The 18,957-nt window shown below is 35.9% G+C and overlaps 1 protein-coding gene across 3 annotated transcripts; it reads left to right on the top strand.

The window, feature by feature from the left end:
- The first annotated feature begins 13,731 nt into the window (after nt 1-13,731).
- On the top strand, nt 13,732-16,884 carry LOC135076510 (uncharacterized). Of its 3 annotated transcripts, none has more exons than XM_063970963.1 (8): nt 13,732-13,838; nt 13,907-13,958; nt 14,078-14,152; nt 14,472-14,630; nt 16,097-16,159; nt 16,253-16,309; nt 16,416-16,472; nt 16,784-16,884. In XM_063970963.1, the coding sequence occupies exons 1-8, from the start codon at nt 13,791-13,793 to the stop codon at nt 16,828-16,830; spliced, it is 558 nt and encodes a 185-aa protein (XP_063827033.1). In that variant the 5' UTR covers nt 13,732-13,790; the 3' UTR covers nt 16,831-16,884. The 3 variants fall into 3 exon arrangements, with proteins under 3 accessions (XP_063827033.1, XP_063827034.1, XP_063827035.1); XM_063970964.1 differs by having other exon boundaries at nt 14,111-14,152; XM_063970965.1 differs by lacking the exon at nt 14,078-14,152.
- The last annotated feature ends 2,073 nt before the right edge of the window (nt 16,885-18,957 follow it).

The following is an 18,957-nucleotide window of genomic DNA, read 5'->3' on the forward strand; positions in this document are numbered from 1 at the left end:
AAGAATATGACGTTAAATTACTACATAAACCCCTCGGTCTCACCTCATTGTTGACAGTAATTGCCGTGGGCATGACAGTGTACGACTTAATTGCGTTGTTCAGATGCGCTTTTAAGAGGCGTCTCCTGTGTGCCGTGTCGTTAGCTGCAGCTAAATATAATTATTTTTAACACATTTTCATTAAAAGTGCAGATTCTGTTGGTTGGAAGTACCTAGTAAGTAAGTAGGTACGTTCTATTTTTAAAACCTGATCGTGTATTGGATTAGCAACTCTTGGATTCTTTCTATAGCTAGTACCTACAACGCCCAAGCTGTTCGAATCACCGCCGCTGAACTATTGAGGTGAACTACTCGTAAACATAGAGTTATTTAGCTTACCACGAGACACCGAGAGGTTAACGGGACAATTAATAAGTAATTTTGTAATTATGTTTTTGTTTTTATTAAATCAAAATTATTGCCTTTAAACCATATTTTTTTGTTCTATGTGTATGGTACCTTCAGCAGCATCAGCTCATCATGTTAGAGCTAAACGTATTATTATCACCTTCCACAACTGAATTGACCTTCCTTTTACCTAACCTAAACCCATTCTGTGGGTAAAAGTACTGCGTGCAGGCAAACACATAAGAACAATGAAAATCACGAGTCAAGATATTATATTCCTGTGGGAGATGTTCACACAGTTCACAATATCACAGTGTGTCACGAAGTCCGCGCGTACAATGTAAACAAAGCGCCTTGACGCCCGGGGATCTTTATCGGGAGGCCACGCGATGTATGTTGGCAATCCCACTTTTAAATTTTTAACGGCGTCCGAGTCCTGCCAGCTTGAACAGCATAGAAATGAACATAAAGTGAAAAAACCCCAATGGAATATATTTTTTAGACATTTTAGACTCCTCCGTCTACCTTTACAGTCTACACACCAACATTGTCTTCGACTTTTTTGTTGGTGTTTGTACATAACTACTTATGTAGTCGGCGACTTCAAATTCGTTCAAATTGGAAAACTTTGTCGGCGGCAATATCTTGCCACGAAATTCCGATCGACCAGCAGATCAAGCGCCGCAAGTGGAACTGGAACTGGCCACACTCTCCGAAGGGACCCCGATCACATCCCTAAGCAGGCTCTGGATTGGAATCCCCAAGGAAAACGCAAACGTGGTCGACCCAGGCAAACTTGGCGGCGCACTGTAGCAGACGAGGCGAAGAAGATCGGCGAGACCTGGAGCGAGATCAAGCGAGAAGCCCAAGACCGAACGAGATGGAGGACTGTTGTGGACGCCCTCTGCCCCATCTAGGGGACATAGGACCATAAGCCAAGTAAGTCAAAGCTTTCCATGTTGATCGATTGGTAGCGGCCTGCGTCCAGCGCTTCCCTGCTACCTTTACGATGTCGTCGGTCCACCTTGTAGGTGGACGTCTCACGCTGCCTTTTTTCGGTACGCGGCCTCCATTCCAGAACCTTGCTGCCCCATCGGCCGTCAGTTCTGCGTACTATGTGCCCTGCCCATTGCCACTTCAGCTTGCTAATCCGTCGGGCTATGTCAGCGACTTTAGTTCGTTTACGGATCTACTCACTGATTCGATCTCGCAAAGAAACACCAAGCATAGCCCTCTCCATAGTACGCTGTAGAGGTAAAAATCGTTTGTCCGAGGTAGACTTACTTGTCAACAATCTCGAGAATTGAGCTCCCAACTGAAACTGGGTAGGGCGCAACATGGACATTCGACATAAGCTTCGTTTTGTCCATATTCATCGTCAGGCCTACCTGTTGGGAAACTCGGTTAAGGTCTTCGAGCATTGTACCAAGATCTTCCAACGATTCTGCCATGACCACAATATCGTCGGCATACCGAAGGTGAGTGATGTACCTACTCGCCGTTCATGTTTATGCCGAATCCTTCCCATTCCAGGAGTTTGAAAGCATCTTCCAATACAGCCGTGAACAGTTTCGGAGATATAAACATCGCTGTAGAGGAATCGCCCTCATGCTCTGTGCACGAGGGCTATTCCTCTACAGCGAGGTGTTAGGCAGGGCGATGCTATATCTCCGAAACTGTTCACTGCTGCATTGGAGGACGCTCACCTTAGGTTTGCTGACCCTATTGTGGTCATGGCAGAATCGCTGGAAGATCTTGGCACAATGCTCGAAGACCTTAATGAAGTTTCCCAACAGGTAGGCCTGCGGATGAATATGGACAAAACAAAGCTTATGTCAACCTATTTCGGTTGGGAGCTTAATCCTCGAAATAGTTGACAAGTACCTATCTGCCTCGGACAAACGATTCAGCTAGGTAGGTCCAATTTCGAGAAAGAGGTCAATCGTCGATACTAACTCGGCTGGGCAGCGTTCGGGAAACTACGCAACATCTTTTCGTCCAAAATACCTCAGTGCCTGAAGAGTAAAGTCTACAACTAATGTATGTTACCAATGATGACTTATGGTTCGGAAACGTGGCCTCTCACTATAGGCCTATACAGAATCTCAAAATTGCACAGCGTACTATGGAGAGGACTGTGCTCGGTGTTTCTTTACGAGATCGAATCAGAAATGAGGAGATCCGTAAAAGAACTAAAGACGCTGACATAGCCCGACGGATTAGCAAACTGAAGTGGCAATGGGCAGGGCACATAGTACGCAGAACTGACGGCCGATGGGGCAGCAAGGTTCTGGAAAACGCAGCGTGGCACGTCCACCCACAAGGTGGATCGGCGACATCATAAAGGTAGGTTCAGCAGGAAGGCGCTGGACGCAGCGCTACCAACCGGGCACCATGGAAAGCATTGGGGGAGGCCTATGTTCAGCAGTGGACATCCTATGGCTGAGATGATGATGATGATTCAATTATTGTGTTCCTACTACAATTATTCTTCTAAATCGGTTCAACGATTCTTGAAATAACACCATTTTATAAAATGATTGGTCACATCATCATAACGTGATCAATTTTACGATTTGGCCACAATATAAATGCATATTAGTGTTAAGGACATTGTCAGAAACCGCCTTAGATTCCTGGGCACAGCAGTAAAGTATCAAAATTAATCTCTTACTTTTTGAATACTTAAATATTAATTAGATTGTAACGGACACTTGAGGATTAAAAAATGAAATAATAAAAGTATTTTATATGTATTCCATAATACTATGACGACATCCGGACATTTTAGGGCGTGGCCTGCTCCATATCCTATGAAGTTCCATAATTTGTGTCGATAAAATCTATGTAAAATCGGCACAAGGCAATGCCGTACTTCATTGTTAGGAATCCATGTAATAGTGATGTTGACTGCGGTCATCATAGACAATAAGATACCGATCTTGTAAATAAAATAAATCGTCCAAATTGCTACAGTATGACTAGATTTTAATTAAAAGTTAAAAATATATTGCACGATACTACAAGAAGCTATCTAATGTGTCCAACTGGTCGAAGGTCATGAATAAAATAAAAAGAATTGTGATCATAACACTGATATAGACAATGACAACAATATGGGATCATCTTTAATATATCTGTTACAGTTTCAAAATTCGATGAAAAATCCAATGCCGCTTAAAGTGAGAGAAATGTCTAAAGTTCTAATAGAATTGAAAGTTTTATTCGCTCAAAATGCTTATAACAATAATTGGTAATACATTTCAAATATTAAGTACCTTTATAATGTATCGATAGAACCAAAATGATATCCTCTCAGCTTGGAAAGGGAAAACCCAGGATTGGGGGAGCGCTCCAGGCAATTTTTAGAACATTTCATAGGTGGTAGTAAATAATATTTATTTTATTATTAAAATTGAATATTTTGATATTGATAAAATTGAATATATCTTTCGATTCAAATACCGAATATTTTTCAATCGATAATAATTATCGAGAATTGTTAATAATATTCAATTAAAAGTTGTTCAATCCCTAGTCATGCATGGACTAAGACGGTAACCATGGAGATAGTTAGTTTGGTAAGTCACGTGTTAAATGTCAAGAGTGGAAAGTAAACATAGGATTCATGTTATTTATTTACGTGCAAAATGTAAGTAAGCAAATCATAAAAGTGGAACGCCGAGCTATTTCCAAAACCCGTCCAATATTATAATACAATTTGGCTGCGACAACTACAATACAGAACATCTCCCAAATCGATGTGCATAAAATAATATAATACAATACTAGTAAGTAAGAGGTTATGATAACAATATTGCTATCAATAAGTTTATAGAATTGGTCCGCCAGGAATAATTGTTCTTACATAAAGATTTGTGTCATTTAGAACCTAGAAAGTATTATTTCGGCACTGTTGATCTAACGGCGAACAATGTATGGAGAACGAACATTGTCCTTTGACTTATTACACATTAATTAATAAACTGAAATGAGAAAAATTCAATAAAAATAAAGAAAAGATACCAATTGATAAAATTATGAAATTATTTGTTTTTACCCGGTATAAACACCCACGGGTGGAATGAAATGGGTTTTTACCCTCATGTGGGTTTTTACCCGGGTGGAAACCCATCTCTAGAAGGCGAGCCGCCACGTAACGCTATCCACTTACTATATCTTTGGAGACCAACTATTACGTGATCTGTGGAGATCAACCATCTTCTGTCATCTGTCAGTTATGTCACTTTGACACTCGCTTTTTCGCGACTCGCGCTGTCTCATCTGTGGACTCGTGTCTCGCGTGTTGTTTTGGTGTTATTTGTCGGTCTTTTTTGTAAACTATACGAAATTAATAACATTTTTAAATTAAGTTTATTGAGAAAAATATCTTTTACTGTGTATTAGAAGCTACCATTATTATAAATTATTAAGAATACATGCTCAACTATTCATATTCAATAGGTAAACTTTCATTGAACTTAACGTTATTTCTCGATTAGTTATAAAAATCTTTTACAATCTTTGTTAAATTATAAAATAGGTACTTACTTATACTTTACTATTACAGATTGGCTGGTGATTCTATCTCGAAATACATAATTACATCATTATTTTCTAAACTGACTGAAGAATGGCAGATTACGATGAAAATACAGTTATCGATAAGAAAATTAAACCTATTTTGCACACCATCCTTTCAAATTGTAAGGTAGAAGCAGAAAATAAATGTTTGCAAGTGCCGATAAATGAATTTGAAGAAAGAGTTGCTTTTTACACTGGACTCCCGAAGGCAATGTTGAATCAAATCTTTTTCAGCAACGCCACCAAAAACAATGAACAATCAATAAGGCATCGTATCGTTATTCTAAAGGCATTACTAAAATTTTATAAAAATGAACATAGACCGAATTTCAAAGATCTCTATAACTATCTATGTATGTCTAAGCTCAAAATAACCACATTCAAAAATATTGATGACTTTCGATATGCTTTGATTTCAATGGGTTTTGATTACAGAAAAACTAATAAAGGATCAATGATAGTTGAAGATGCAGAAATAACATTTGAAAGATATAATTATATAAAAAACTATAAAAAGTTGAGGAACGCAAAAATTCGTATGGCCTACGTAGAAGAGAGATACATTACAAAAGATTTTACATTTAACAAACCTGATTTTGATAATGATTGTCCTTACATAGTGGATAATGAAAAGTGCTTAGCGGAGGGATTTTATTTTTACCATGTTCTTTCAGATGCAGGATTAGAAAATTATATCATTACTAATAAAATTTGTGTGGCAACTTACCAAAAATTTGTTGTTGATGTTTTGTTTAGACATTTAAAAAAAGGATGTGCTGTTGTTATTGATAATCATCCAATACATGGCAAATTGATAGATCAAACAATTACAAGATATCACACAAAAGCTGACATGTTGAACTGGCTACGAATGGCTAATATTCCGTACAGCGATAGTATGTGCAAAGCTGAGTTGTATGAACTTATATCCAGATGCAAGAAACCAAGTTCAGGATATGAACTTGATAGATTGTTAAATGCCCACGGACATGAAGTTTTGCGCTTGCCTTCAGGGTGTGATGAGTTGTCACCTTCTGTATTATTGTGGAATCAAGTGAAAGAGGACATGAAAGGTATGAAAATAGACGATACACAGTTAGAAAATGCTATCATTTCAGCAGTTACTAAAGCACACAAACATTCATGGAAACCATTAAATAAAATTACATATGAGACAGAAAATACACTGCTATCATTATATGCAAGTACAGAGGAAGCGCTAGATAAATTTGTTCAGTTTGATGTAAAAAATGTTGGATCAAGTGTTTCAGAACAATTGCATCATGAGTAACTGAAAATGTCATGCATTTATGTTGTTTTGATAATTTCACATTATGATTTTTGCTTTATTAATCTAAGGATTTTTATAATATTACTTAAACTTAAGTAGGTATAAGTGATCCTTTTTCTATTATGTAATTTGAAAAATAAAACATTTTATGATGCAATTTTTTTTTCTCATTTAGTAAATTTTTGCTAAGTAACTCCCCCTTTTAGTAACCTAACAAATGGAGAAAAAATAGATAACCTTAGGATTAGATAACTACTTGGCGCAATGGTTAAGCCCAAAGTATCTTCTGATATTGGTCTTGGTGATTTTTCGATGAAAGTATGACTGTAAGTAGGTAACTAAAAATGTTTTATCTAAAACATAACAAGACTAAATCTAATCATGTTTAAACCACAATCTAAATTCATAACATAGTGATTAGGTAGGTAGGTATTTGTAAATAGGTATTACCGTAGTTAGGTCTAGTTACGTCCTTAGGGGCACTGCAGAACATCTTTCTATGTTCTGTGCTTAGTAACTATACTTGCTTACCTATTCCTACCAAGCGTGAATAAATATTGTGGTAACACGAGTGTAAGCGGGCACGTCTACCCAAGTTTATGTTATTGGATAAAAGTTCTAACAGAAGTCTGAAAGACATTCATAAAGCTAAGTTTTATAAGCCATGGATGCCATGCGATATTTTCATTCCGAGTCACGCGAGGGCTCGCTGCTGTCTGGAATATATTCCATTTGTCACCTGCTGAATACCGGCTGCTGTTACGGTGACCGTGCTATTTTCACTTTTTTACCTCCTATGAAAATGCGCGATGCTATTTTATTTAAAGTTTCCTTCGTTTAGTTAGCTATGTTTCTTCTGGCACTAAGTAGGTTCTAGTAAGTAGTTGGATAGCAAGGTTCTTATGCCCTTTTTCGCCATCAATCCCTAATTTTTTAGAGATCCCTATAGTAACAAATTGTATGAATTTTGTTTTCATAGAAGTCACTTAAAAATTAGGGATTGATGGTGTAAACGGGCACTAGGTACTTAGGCCCAGTTTTTTTATTAATAGTTAAAATAACAAATTGTTAAATTTTGCTACTAATTGTTAAATATTAACAAAATGTTAACTAATAGCACAGAATAAGTAATAGTACAGGTACAGAAGGATTACTCCGCAAGACGATTTAAATAAATGCGAGTCTTGCTACGACGCGATACAGTGGAATTCAGCTCGCACAGCACTACGTACCTACAATTTTATTCACCTACAAGTTTTGTCTCTTTCTATCGCGTGCCTCTGAACTCTTCTTACGCTGTTAGGGTTGCTGTCTAGTAGTGTCTAGTAAAAAAAATATTAATATACTTATTTGTTTCATTATGGAAAACCTTGCGAGAGGCCTTTGTCCAGCAGTGGACGTCATTAATTTGCTGAAACGAACGAACGCATTCTGAGCAGTAGTCATGGTAGGTTAGGTTCCTATACTATCCTAAGAATTATTGATTACCTACATGGCCAACATACCTTTCAGCATCTTTGGGAAGCGAAAAAAGAGATAAATCCGGTAGATTTCTTTTCGAATTTAAACACCCGAACGCCGCACAATAATATTTCTTTCTCTTTATGTCCATTTTGTAATAATACTTCAATCATAGAATTAGGTACTACAACGCACGCCAGCATCCTGACGGGCGCGCGCGTGACACTCGACTGATATAATACCCGCCGCGGCGGGGCGCTTCGCTGTAGGTAATTATCGGATGTACCGCGCGGAGTGAGCCAGGCCTGCTAATAGTTAAAAAATGTACTAAAAGTCAAGCTAACCATTGTTCAAAAAACATTTTTTTCTGATATTTAACCACTTGTCATTTGACATCTGTCAAATTTGACTATTGGTTATTTTGACTACGAATCAAAAAACCGGGCCTTAGTTTCAGTGTTGGGTAACAAATAGGTAGTTATCCGAGCTAATAGACTGCGGTAATCTTGCTAACTTGGGTCGCTTAACATTGACTTCGGTAACATTAAGTACTTATTTAGGTAATTATAGGTAAAGAAGGATGTAGTTAATTCGAAGATTTATACATAGTTTGAATGTAGGTAATAAATACTTACCTTTTATAATCTAGGTAACATTAGTTTATGTTGCTATTAGGCAGTTGCTTAGATACCTACTATAAATAATTTTAAGTTATAATATCCCAGTTCCCAACAAAAACTGACTTCGTAACATACCTTTAGAAAATTATAATCTCTTTAGCCAATAAGCCTCGAAGCCAATTTCGAATAAAAGTGAACAGTTAAAGCCCAAGGTAAAAACACGTCCTCGTCGCCACCTCGCTAAGCCACGTACTTTTCATGTAAATTTTAAGCTGTCGGTTTTTGCGAGGATTTCCATCAGATCCGTATTGTTGAGACAATTTTCGGGCAAACTGTGGACAGTCACGCATGCTGCGGGTAGGTACTGATTTGGTTGCTTTTTTATGAAAAATAAAAACCCAAGCGAAAAAATCGATTCATGTGATGAAAAGAGGCTACTGGCGCGTATGAGGTATAATCAAGTTTTTGCTTCTAAACAAATAATAGGTAACTACTTAGGTACTACCTAACTGATAAATAGGTACATTCTAACTTCCTTAATTGACTGGAAAAGATCGCTTCCGAGCGATAAGACTGCCTTAATATGCCGTTTCAATTTTGCATTTCTTTTATTTACCAGTTTTAAATGGTCTATTTAAAATTAAAAAATAAAATTAAATTCATTTATTTTGCAAATAGGCTTTTAAAAAGCCTATTTTCTCTATCTATTTTTCGTATCACGAGGTATGTTGGTAATTAACTTTTAAAATGTAATTTGGAGTAGGTATCCGTAGAAGTCTGACATGACTCACTCACAGGTTGAAAATTTTAGTGATTTTTCAGTTAGTGTATTTATGGCAACCATATAGCCCATTGTCTGTATTGTTCACCCGTTAGAGTTTCGACTCTCAAGTTTTCGGTAGTTTCATTTAGAACCGCAGGCAGATGTTAGAATATGGAATGGCCTCAAATGTGTTTGATAACACATCCTAGTTTTCATCGAGTTAATCCTTAAAGCAGGCTATGTTTAATAGAGCCCACATCAATTTAAACTATGTGAAGATACGGTTCAAAACCAATTACTTTTTTGCTAGCCTGGTTAAATTAAGTTTTTTTTTTCAAAAATAAACTAACTAGTATGTACTTATTGCAAAATGAATTACCAAGATTAATATGAAAACTTTTCTAATAACACTTTGTACAATTCTCAACGTTAACCATTTCACACAAAGAGGTGGTTCAACAGAAAAAGTTGGCAAATTTGTCTTGCCCGGGGCACACATTATCTCGCTCATATTACGTTATAAATGGCTGAGGTTTATTCGATGTCTGTAGCTGCGGAAGAAAAACACTTTTGTTGACTTTATTTTTGCATAATTAATGTGCAAATATCTCCTCCATTGTAGAGTTATAAATTCTGCTTTGGCACCATTACAATTAAGGTGGAATATCCAACTAAAACAAATGGAGAAGCAACGCTTTATAAATATATGTTACGGTCAAAGTGATAAATGTGAAAATTATGAATAATCGCCGGTTATTATGAATAATTACCGCATGATTTGGTAAATGTGATTAATATGAGGTCATTTATGTGTGTATAAAACTAAATAGGCGGCTTAGGGGTGGCCCAAGGGCCACCCCCGCCGCACCTTAACCTATTTTTCACTTTAAATCAAAACATTATGTTATAGGCATCATGGAAAAGTAATATTATGCAAGAAACGTTCCAAACTCATTATGCCAAATTATATTATTATATATTATGATATCAAAACGTTCAAAAGTTTGGCTGTACACGAGCACGTACACAAGATGTTGTTCTCTTTTATGAAATTTGTTAGTACTAAGGTTGAATTATTAAATAATCACTGTTAAATGTGATTAATTTATCACTTTTACCGCGACTGTCGGTAATTATTCATAATAACCGGTTATTATTAATAATTTTCAATTTATCACATTAACCGTAACATATAGATACATAAGTATGAACCCGCGACTATGAACAGTAGGTACTTAAAGCGTATCTAACCACTAAGCCATATTATGTTTATTCTGTAGTATTAATTCACACTACAGGTTTTTAGGTATCCAAGTATTTTCCTAGGATATGAAATCCTTAGTATAGGTAATTAGAGTAGGTAGTTACAATAATAAATAACTTCTTCTGAGACTTTCTGAATTTAGTTATGAGCACTTACCTAGGTACTTAGTAGGTAGTTAGTTATGTATAAGGCGATTAGAGTCCTCAATCCGCGTCAAATGGGCATTTTGTAAAGCCTACTCCTCTTTTACTGCTGGACAGAAATAGTTGAAAAAAATATATGTCATACAACAGTTCAAGGACTACATTTGTGACGTTTGAATTTTCGCTACGTCTCTTTGTTTTGGATTAAAAAAATAAATACGGGACATCGATTTTTTACTTAAATTCCCTACTCCTCCAAAACGGCTATGTTAATTTAAAAGATTTTTGCACGAATAGATTAGGAATTCTTTAATCTTTAAATGACACGTTGCGTTTTTCAATCGAACATTACTTTCATTCATAAATTTTACTTTTGATAAATTCCGAACGTTTTGCTGTTGAGGGGGCCTTCGCGGGGTGCGGGCGGCAGTCGGCCGCTGGCCTTCAGACGGGGAGGTTGTGTCACTCGCTGCAAACTGACATTAGCGATCAAAATGAATTTTTTCTTTGGCTGAGTTGCACCACCTGACGTGACCTAACTTTGACCGTAGCTTTGGCGATAACCGGTGTTTTTTTGTATGGAGTTTGACAGATTTTTGACTTTTGTCAAATTTAAAATAAGATGGTGCAACCTAGTCTTTGTTTCACAATAGTTTTTATGTCAGAGTTGTTCATAGAGCAAGTTCAGTCAGACGATACGATTGAATTAAGGCATGCTCGGACGCTATTATCTACCTAAATAGAATCTATTAGTGTAAAAAATCGACTCCAAAAAAAACGGCACTAGATAAGTAAAAGTTGAAAATATATTCCGTTACTTATTTACTAGGCCTTTGCAATCAGTATCCAAATTAGGAGCGAGTCAGACTCAGTAACATAATCGATTTACGTGAAGAAAACAATTTATATTTTTCATACTTAGGCTCGGCGCAAATGGGCCATTTAGAATTAGATTTTCAATATGTTTCTTCGCGAAAATACCACAGTTTAAAAAAATAAGATAAAGTGGTATTGATAAATTGTTCTATAGAGCTTATTAAAAAATGTGGATACTGATTACAAATGCCCGTATATCATGATTGATATTTTCGGAGTTGGTGACAGCCTACCTTTTGGTGATTCGTTTTGGAGTTGGTTTTAATTTTTGGTGAAAATTAATTTATTTCATGCCTTTAGTAGACTATAGGTACTCAATAGACCTTGTTGTTGCCACTGAAGGTGCATAGGTACACAGTACATTGATACCATATTTTTCATGTTAAGTGCAAATAAACTTCCCTAAATTACCTAACCATGAAACGTACCTATAGGCTATAATAATTAAAAAGTTTCGTTGTACTTGTTTTAAAAAAAAGGTTTTTTCTTTTAATTTTTTTTTTATTTATGATGCGGAATTTGCTGCGGCGTAGTAGCAAAGATTTTTCGTTATGTAGCTCGTAATAATTTCGAAGAATAGGGATGTTTTCTGGGTAAAGCAAGAGTTTGAATTAGTCCGTCGGTCAACTTACCAAAAAAATACTTTAAATGTATTTTTCACTTTTTTAAACTTATGAAAATTTAAAGAGATAGGCGTGCTTAAAATTGTTGCGATTTGTGACGTCACGCGGAATTTCATCGCATCATAACTTCGTAATTACTTGTTTGTTGACAAATAAAAATATCCCGTGTCCAATATTTTTGATAGTGTAATTGACGGACTAAAAGTGTTTTTTTAAGAAACTAGCCTATTCCTACGGCCACATTCCAGCTCCATCATCAGACCCTGTTTGCCTTTGAGAGTTGAAGTCGCTTACTTACATAATATTACTTACTTATATTTATATAAATAAATAAATACAAATCAAACGAGCCTAAACTCGATGGAATCGTTTAATCCCGGAGTTGCTATGGGGCCACTGGCATTCCAGCTCTATCATCAGATCGACTCCATGTCATCCGAATTACATGTATATGTTACGGTCAAAGTGATAAATGTGAAAATTATGAATAATCGCCGGTTATTATGAATAATTACCGCATGATTTGGTAAATGTGATTAATATGAGGTCATTTATGTGTGTATATAACTAAATAGGCGGCTTAGGGGTGGCCCAAGGGCCACCCCCGCCGCACCTTAACCTATTTTTCACTTTAAATCAAAACATTATGTTATAGGCATCATGGAAAAGTAATATTATGCAAGAAACATTCCAAACTCATTATGCCAAATTATATTAATATATGATATCAAAACGTTCAAAAGTTTGGCTGTACACGAGCACGTACACAAGATGATGTTCTCTTTTATGAAATTTGTTAGTACTAAGGTTGAATTATTAAATAATCACAGTTAATTGTGATTAATTTATCACTTTTACCGCGACTGGTCGGTAATTATTCATAATAACCGGTTATTATTAATAATTTTCAATTTATCACATTAACCGTAACATATATCCAAAATTTTAACGCAATCAGTTGTTGAAGGATTTCTAATAAAAAGACGAGATTAAACACATTTTCAGTTTATTCTTCATAAGTGACACAAAGAGAATGACAATAGACAAAAGAAGAAACATTTGCTTTTTTAAACCATAGACAATACTACTATGTGTTCCAATACCTACAGTTGTCGTCAGGAAGTTGGTCTAACAAATTCAGTTTGCAAGATTCCACCCGAAGTTACCTACATATTACATGTTCAAATTTCGAGAACGGCTGAACCGACAAAAACATTAGAAAATTTACTAAAAAATTAAAAAAAAAATATCCCGTACAAAATGTTCATGGATTGTGTTATTTTTATTAAATAACTTTACGCCTGAGTTAAATGACACCGACATCAAGGTTCATCAATTCAAGTTTAAAATAATAGGCAGTAATGTCATGAAAAAAGAGCTTCTATTCTGTATCTACCTATGCCCGTGTAATTTTGATCGGTGTCAAATCGGAGTTTTCGTGCGGGGTGCGCGGGTGTTTCGCGCGGCGTGAAGGTCAAACGCCCAAGGTCATTGAGGACTCTAATCGCCTTAACTACTTAGGTATCTAAAAAAAATAAAATAGGTAGGTAAAAACTAAGTAGGCACATGACACAAATCTCTACCTAGGTTACCAAATTCCTAAAAATAATCTTGTTTGTATTTTCATTTATGTTTTAGTTTGTCTAAGTATTTCTTTCGCTACAAAGTCGTAAAACGAAAATGTTTATGCTTCGGGAAATTAAAATCAAAGCGGATCGCCATTCGTTTCTCTCACTGTGAATTATTATGCTAACTCCATCATAGCCTCCATTGTAAAAATGCATTTTCCCGTTGAAGGCACTCGGAAGACATTGCTTTTCTTTACGGTAAAATAGCTTTGGCATAAATTTATATGAAATGCAAATTCAAACGATTCAAGCCTTTTACGTTTTAGGTTCTGATATCATGGACCGTTGGCTTCGGCGAAGCGGCTGGGGACAAAGTTCGTACGTAATTTATTTGCATATTTTTTACTTTTAAAGTTTTCACTCTTCTCTGTTTAAAAAGTCATTTACTTAGTAATGACAAGACTTGTTGGTAAAATTAAGTTCGTGATAATTTTCAGTTAATCTAAGAATAGGATTTGATTTGACGCAAGGTACAAATGGGGCCCCAGCACTTCGAATACGTGATTTTGAAGGTAAACCTATTTTTGTTGGCGTTTATGTTTTTCTAAGTACGGCTTAGATTCACAATTGGACCCGACGGGTGTCACGAGGATAGGGTTCCAAGAATATGCTTAACACTGGAGTAGGACAAAGTCTATTCGTTTTTTCTATTCTATGGATTCGGTGTAAAAACAAAATGCTAAAATTAAGCAAATATCCCCTTATTAATCTTTACATCTTTACCTACACGTGTGTTGAACAACAGTTATGTGTATTTAACGCGTGTTGGTAATAACAATGTGGTGGACTGAATGAATGGTAGGTACTTATTAGTGAGGTGTCTTGTCATAGATTCAGATAGATCAGAATATGAAAGGCACCCGAGAGCAGAAGAAAAGGAAGAAGAAAAAGCCAGTCCAGCAATAAGAGCCGACTCCTTCAGCGACGAAGTAGCCGAACAGGAGTCCAGCAGGGAAGAAAACGCCAAGTCCAGTGATGTGTCTGAAGAGGGTAAATATCAACTGGATTTACTTTAATTACAAACATTTTTAAATACGCAAGTAGGTACCTACTAGTATTACTTATTTATTATAATATAAGATCTACTTATCTAGGTCCTACACCCTCTTTCATCTTTTTACCTTACAGTTATTACTAGCGGCCGCCCGCGACTTCGTACGCGTGGATCCCATTTTACCCCCTTCATCTATCTTACGCGGTTTAGATTTATTCATACAAATGTTTTTTCCCGCTAACTCCCGTTCCCGTTGGTATTTCGCAATATCCTGTTGTAACTAAGCTTTAAGTTTACTAAGAGACCTTCATGCCAAATTTCAAGCGTCCAACTTAAGCGGTTTAGATTTTTCATACAAAAGGATTTTCCCGGTAATTCCTGTTCCTGTGGGAATTTCGGGAATTCTTTTCTTAGTGCACCTCTACGGTACCTAAGCTACGTCCCTTATAAATTTCAAGTGCCTACGTTTAGCCGTTTAGGCTGTGCGTGGGTATGTCAGTGAGTCAGTCATACAAAAGGAATTTCCCGCTAATTCCAGTTCCCGTGGGAATTTTGCAATATCCTGTTGTAACTAAGCTTTAAGTTTACTAAGGTACCTGCATGCCAAATTTCAAGCGTCTAACTTACGCGGTTTAGATATTTTCATACAAATGTTTTTTCCCGCTAACTCCCGTTCCCGTGAGAATTTTGCAATATCCTGTTGTAACTAAGCTTTAAATTTACTAAGGTACCTGCATGCCAAATTTCAAGCGTCTATGTTACGTGGCTTAGATTTTTTCATACAAATGTTTTTTCTCGCTAATTCCCGTTCCCGTAGGAATTTTGCAATATCCTGTAATAACTAAGCTTTAAGTTTACTAAGGTACCTGCTTGCCAAATTTCAAGCGTCTAACTTAAGCGGTTTAGATTTTTCATACAAAAGGATTTTCCCGCTAATGCCCGTTCCCGTGGGAATTCCTAAGTATCCTATAACCTGCCCAGGAGTATGAAGAATAATTGTACCAAGTTTCGTTAAAATCCGTCTAGTAGTTTTTGTTTCTATAAGGAACATACAGACAGACAGACAGACAGACAGACAGACAGACAGACAGACAGACAAAAATTTTACTGATTGCATTTTTGGCATCAGTATCGATCACTAATCACCCCCTGATAGTTATTTTGAAAATATATTTCATGTACAGAATTGACCTCTCTACAGATTTATTATAAGTATAGATTTGATAGAAAGCTCAATACCTTTTTAAATGGTGCCATCAAACGAAATCTTTAGCTCTACCATAGTAACTATATGAGTATGGCTCCTCTACTATTTTAACATTGATAGATACTAAATATTTTCAAGTTTCACATTAACGTCTGACTCTACTCTTTTACAAGTTGACCCTCATCCGTAATTCCAATAGAGCTGGGAGCAATAATTAACTTTAAAAATATTTTTAAACTTATATTTTCTTTACAGAAAGAGGCAACAGCAGGCACAGAAGTACGAAAGGATTACAGCCTGGAGAGTTCGAGCCAGAAGGTACGTAATTAATATAACTTTATAAAAGTAACTAGGTATTTTTGAAACATGATCCAACTAGGATAGTTTTAATATTACTATCATTCGTTGTAGACAATCCAAAAGTCCATGGAAGATATCAAGATGATGATGAAGAATCGGATGAAGAAGGTAAAGTAACAAAATTACATTACCTGTCTAAACGTTTGTTTGTTGCCTGGACTAGGTACTTTGTATACCTACTAGATATTTAATCTAAATTTGGTTTCACAAACAGCGAGACGTCATCATCGCAATAAAAGAGAAATCGACTATGAAGCGGAAAAACGAAAAAGTAAGTTACAATTTTATCTATCTACCTGCCATCCTATGTTATTGTTTACCGCCAACAATACATTTCATGATTTTGGATCTAATTTGTTTGAAGTACCGACCTAAGAATAATTGACTGTAAGAGTTATAATGAAACAAACATTCATCAATATTCAATTCATGCAAGTAAAATTTGGTCCTAGAAATATTATTGAAAACTACAAATTGATATTTATTTATAGAAATGGTATTAAGTTCGAAACAAAAGCAAAATATAATAAGCACGTAGTGTATCTACTTACCTATATTTCAAAAATAAAACTCATATTTCAGGTAAGAAATTCCGCAGCGCTAGAAAACAAGGGGTAACCAGAGCGTAACGGAGGATTTCAAATTCAATACTGAATTCTGAAATATAAAATTAGAAAATGTTTTAGGGAATGTTTTATTTTTGGAACAGTTTTGCCTTGACTTTTTAATATCACATCGCTATAGTTAAAGTTCTTTGTTTCAACCTATTGTTCGTTCAATTTGCTACTTTTCTTGTTGAATAAACTTCAAAGCACAAAGAAACACCAATATGGGTCACAAAGTCACCGTTCAAATTCAGTAGACCTACCTAAAGGTTTTATATCGGGTTCTGTATCTACAAGTTTCGAAGAATAAATAGTGATCTCTACTTATATTGTTGTAATTGCTTTCCAACTTAGGTATGTTTTCATTCACACAATCAACACAATGTGAAATGCTTGTACCTATTGTGCGAGGATTGAACTCGCAACCAGGCGTAAGTAGGTACCTACGCTTTAAACTTTTACAATATTAAATTACAATTCACTATAACTATAATAATAGTAGGGTGTCTTACTTAGGTAAGTAACCCTTGAAAAGCTTCGATCCACGTCGATAAGACAACCGTTAGGTAACATAGCTCTGTCAGCAAAAGGAAAGACGGTTTGAATAAAAAGGATCGGAAAAACCCCTTTCAATTACTATAATAATAGGAAAATTTGTTGATATAGAAACCTACCTAAATACCTAGTAGGTATCGACAGACGGAAACAGTCCTTATGGAGAGTTAGATAAGCCGATGACTCTACCTGGCTACCTGCTCTCTTTGGGTTCTATAGTTTCAGAACGTGAAAATCAAAGAAAATGGTGGAAACTCATACGTGAAGTGTGTGTAAGACGTGTTGTGTGATTATACGGTTTAAAGAAGCTTAGGTAGGTCTACTGATACAGGTAGTCCACAATAGATAATGACTATCTATCTATCTTTCCAAATTAGGTAATTATCTACAAAAAATAGGGTGGTAAGTATGGTCCTATAAAAAAAACTTCATTTGAAAACCGTTTCCGGCTTCCAGTCGGGTAATAAAATAGTTGATCTTAACTAATATCTGATGATACCTACCTACCTACTTATTTTCTTTAAGTAATGTTATCTCATTCATTAAGTTCTCAGTTTAGTGGTAGGTACCTATTCTATAGGTAGCCTTCCCAAATGCTATCTGAAACTCCTTCGCTTCTAACTCCATTTGATCGCGTTCATCTGAAATTAATGAATTATTCACGGCCTGAGATTCCCACTTCGTTCAATTTTAACTTTTACTCGGTTTATTTGATCAGGATCAAGACGTTTCGTGATTTTAGCTATAGTTAATTACTAAAGATAGGTTTAGACAAAAATAAAAATTCATATCTCCTACTTACTAAGAGTTAAAATATTTATTTTATAAAAAGGCCGCTTTCAAAATAAAGACTGATCCAAAGCTTGAGTTTTACCTAAAGCTTATCCAATGTATTAACTATTTGAAATCAGCTCTATGTAGTAGACGAATTTAAGCCTCGTAATTATTGGACGCTACATTAAGAATTGATACGGGATTTGTCAAAATATCAAAATCAATCAGCAAAGAGAAGAGTTTCGAATGTCGTATCGTAGCCTAATAAAAATTGAGCTTTTTTTGTTCTTGAATGCTAGATTACAAGTCATCTTAAGGCATAAACTTGTAATGTTACAAGTTCGTCCGTCAGAGGTCGTCTGAGGCCGGCCAGTCCACCGCAAGATATTACCGAGAGCCAACAAAATTACACTATTAAGCCGAATATATTGCCACCACAATGGCTGCCTGGCGATTCCGAAAGTTTCTAATCGATTTATTATGGTAACACTACAAAACCGTTGCTGTAATTTGCATGCATTAAATGCAGGTAATATTCTATGTAGAGTACCTACTTTACCTTCGTACAAGATAGAAGTCTATCCAAGTAGGTATAATAGGTAAACACTGTAATTTTAAGATGTTACTCAGATTACCTAAATATTTAAACCGATCATAGCAGCCTTCATTTAAGAGAGGTGCGTTAAATCTACTTTTGTAGGATACCAGGTCTCTACCTTATTCATCTGTAACTGGACATGGTAGAAGAATCAGTAAGGTCTTTCTTATACTTTCCCCCGGGACAAACTTGACCTTCACTGGTTGGGTTTTTATTAGCGGTCA

The sequence above is a fragment of the Ostrinia nubilalis genome, chromosome 12 (genome assembly GCF_963855985.1).
Source record: "Ostrinia nubilalis chromosome 12, ilOstNubi1.1, whole genome shotgun sequence".
Classification (NCBI taxonomy): domain Eukaryota; kingdom Metazoa; phylum Arthropoda; class Insecta; order Lepidoptera; family Crambidae; genus Ostrinia; species Ostrinia nubilalis.

What these genes read in the sequence shown, in the direction of transcription:
- LOC135076510 (XM_063970963.1), top strand. Translation starts at nt 13,791, where the DNA reads ATGCATTTTCCCGTTGAAGGCACTCGGAAGACATTGCTTTTCTTTACG. An exon ending in TCGAATACGTGATTTTGAAG is followed by an intron (nt 14,153 to 14,471) that starts GTAAACCTATTT and finishes GTCTTGTCATAG; the next exon opens with ATTCAGATAGATCAGAATAT. An exon ending in TGGAGAGTTCGAGCCAGAAG is followed by an intron (nt 16,160 to 16,252) that starts GTACGTAATTAA and finishes CATTCGTTGTAG; the next exon opens with ACAATCCAAAAGTCCATGGA.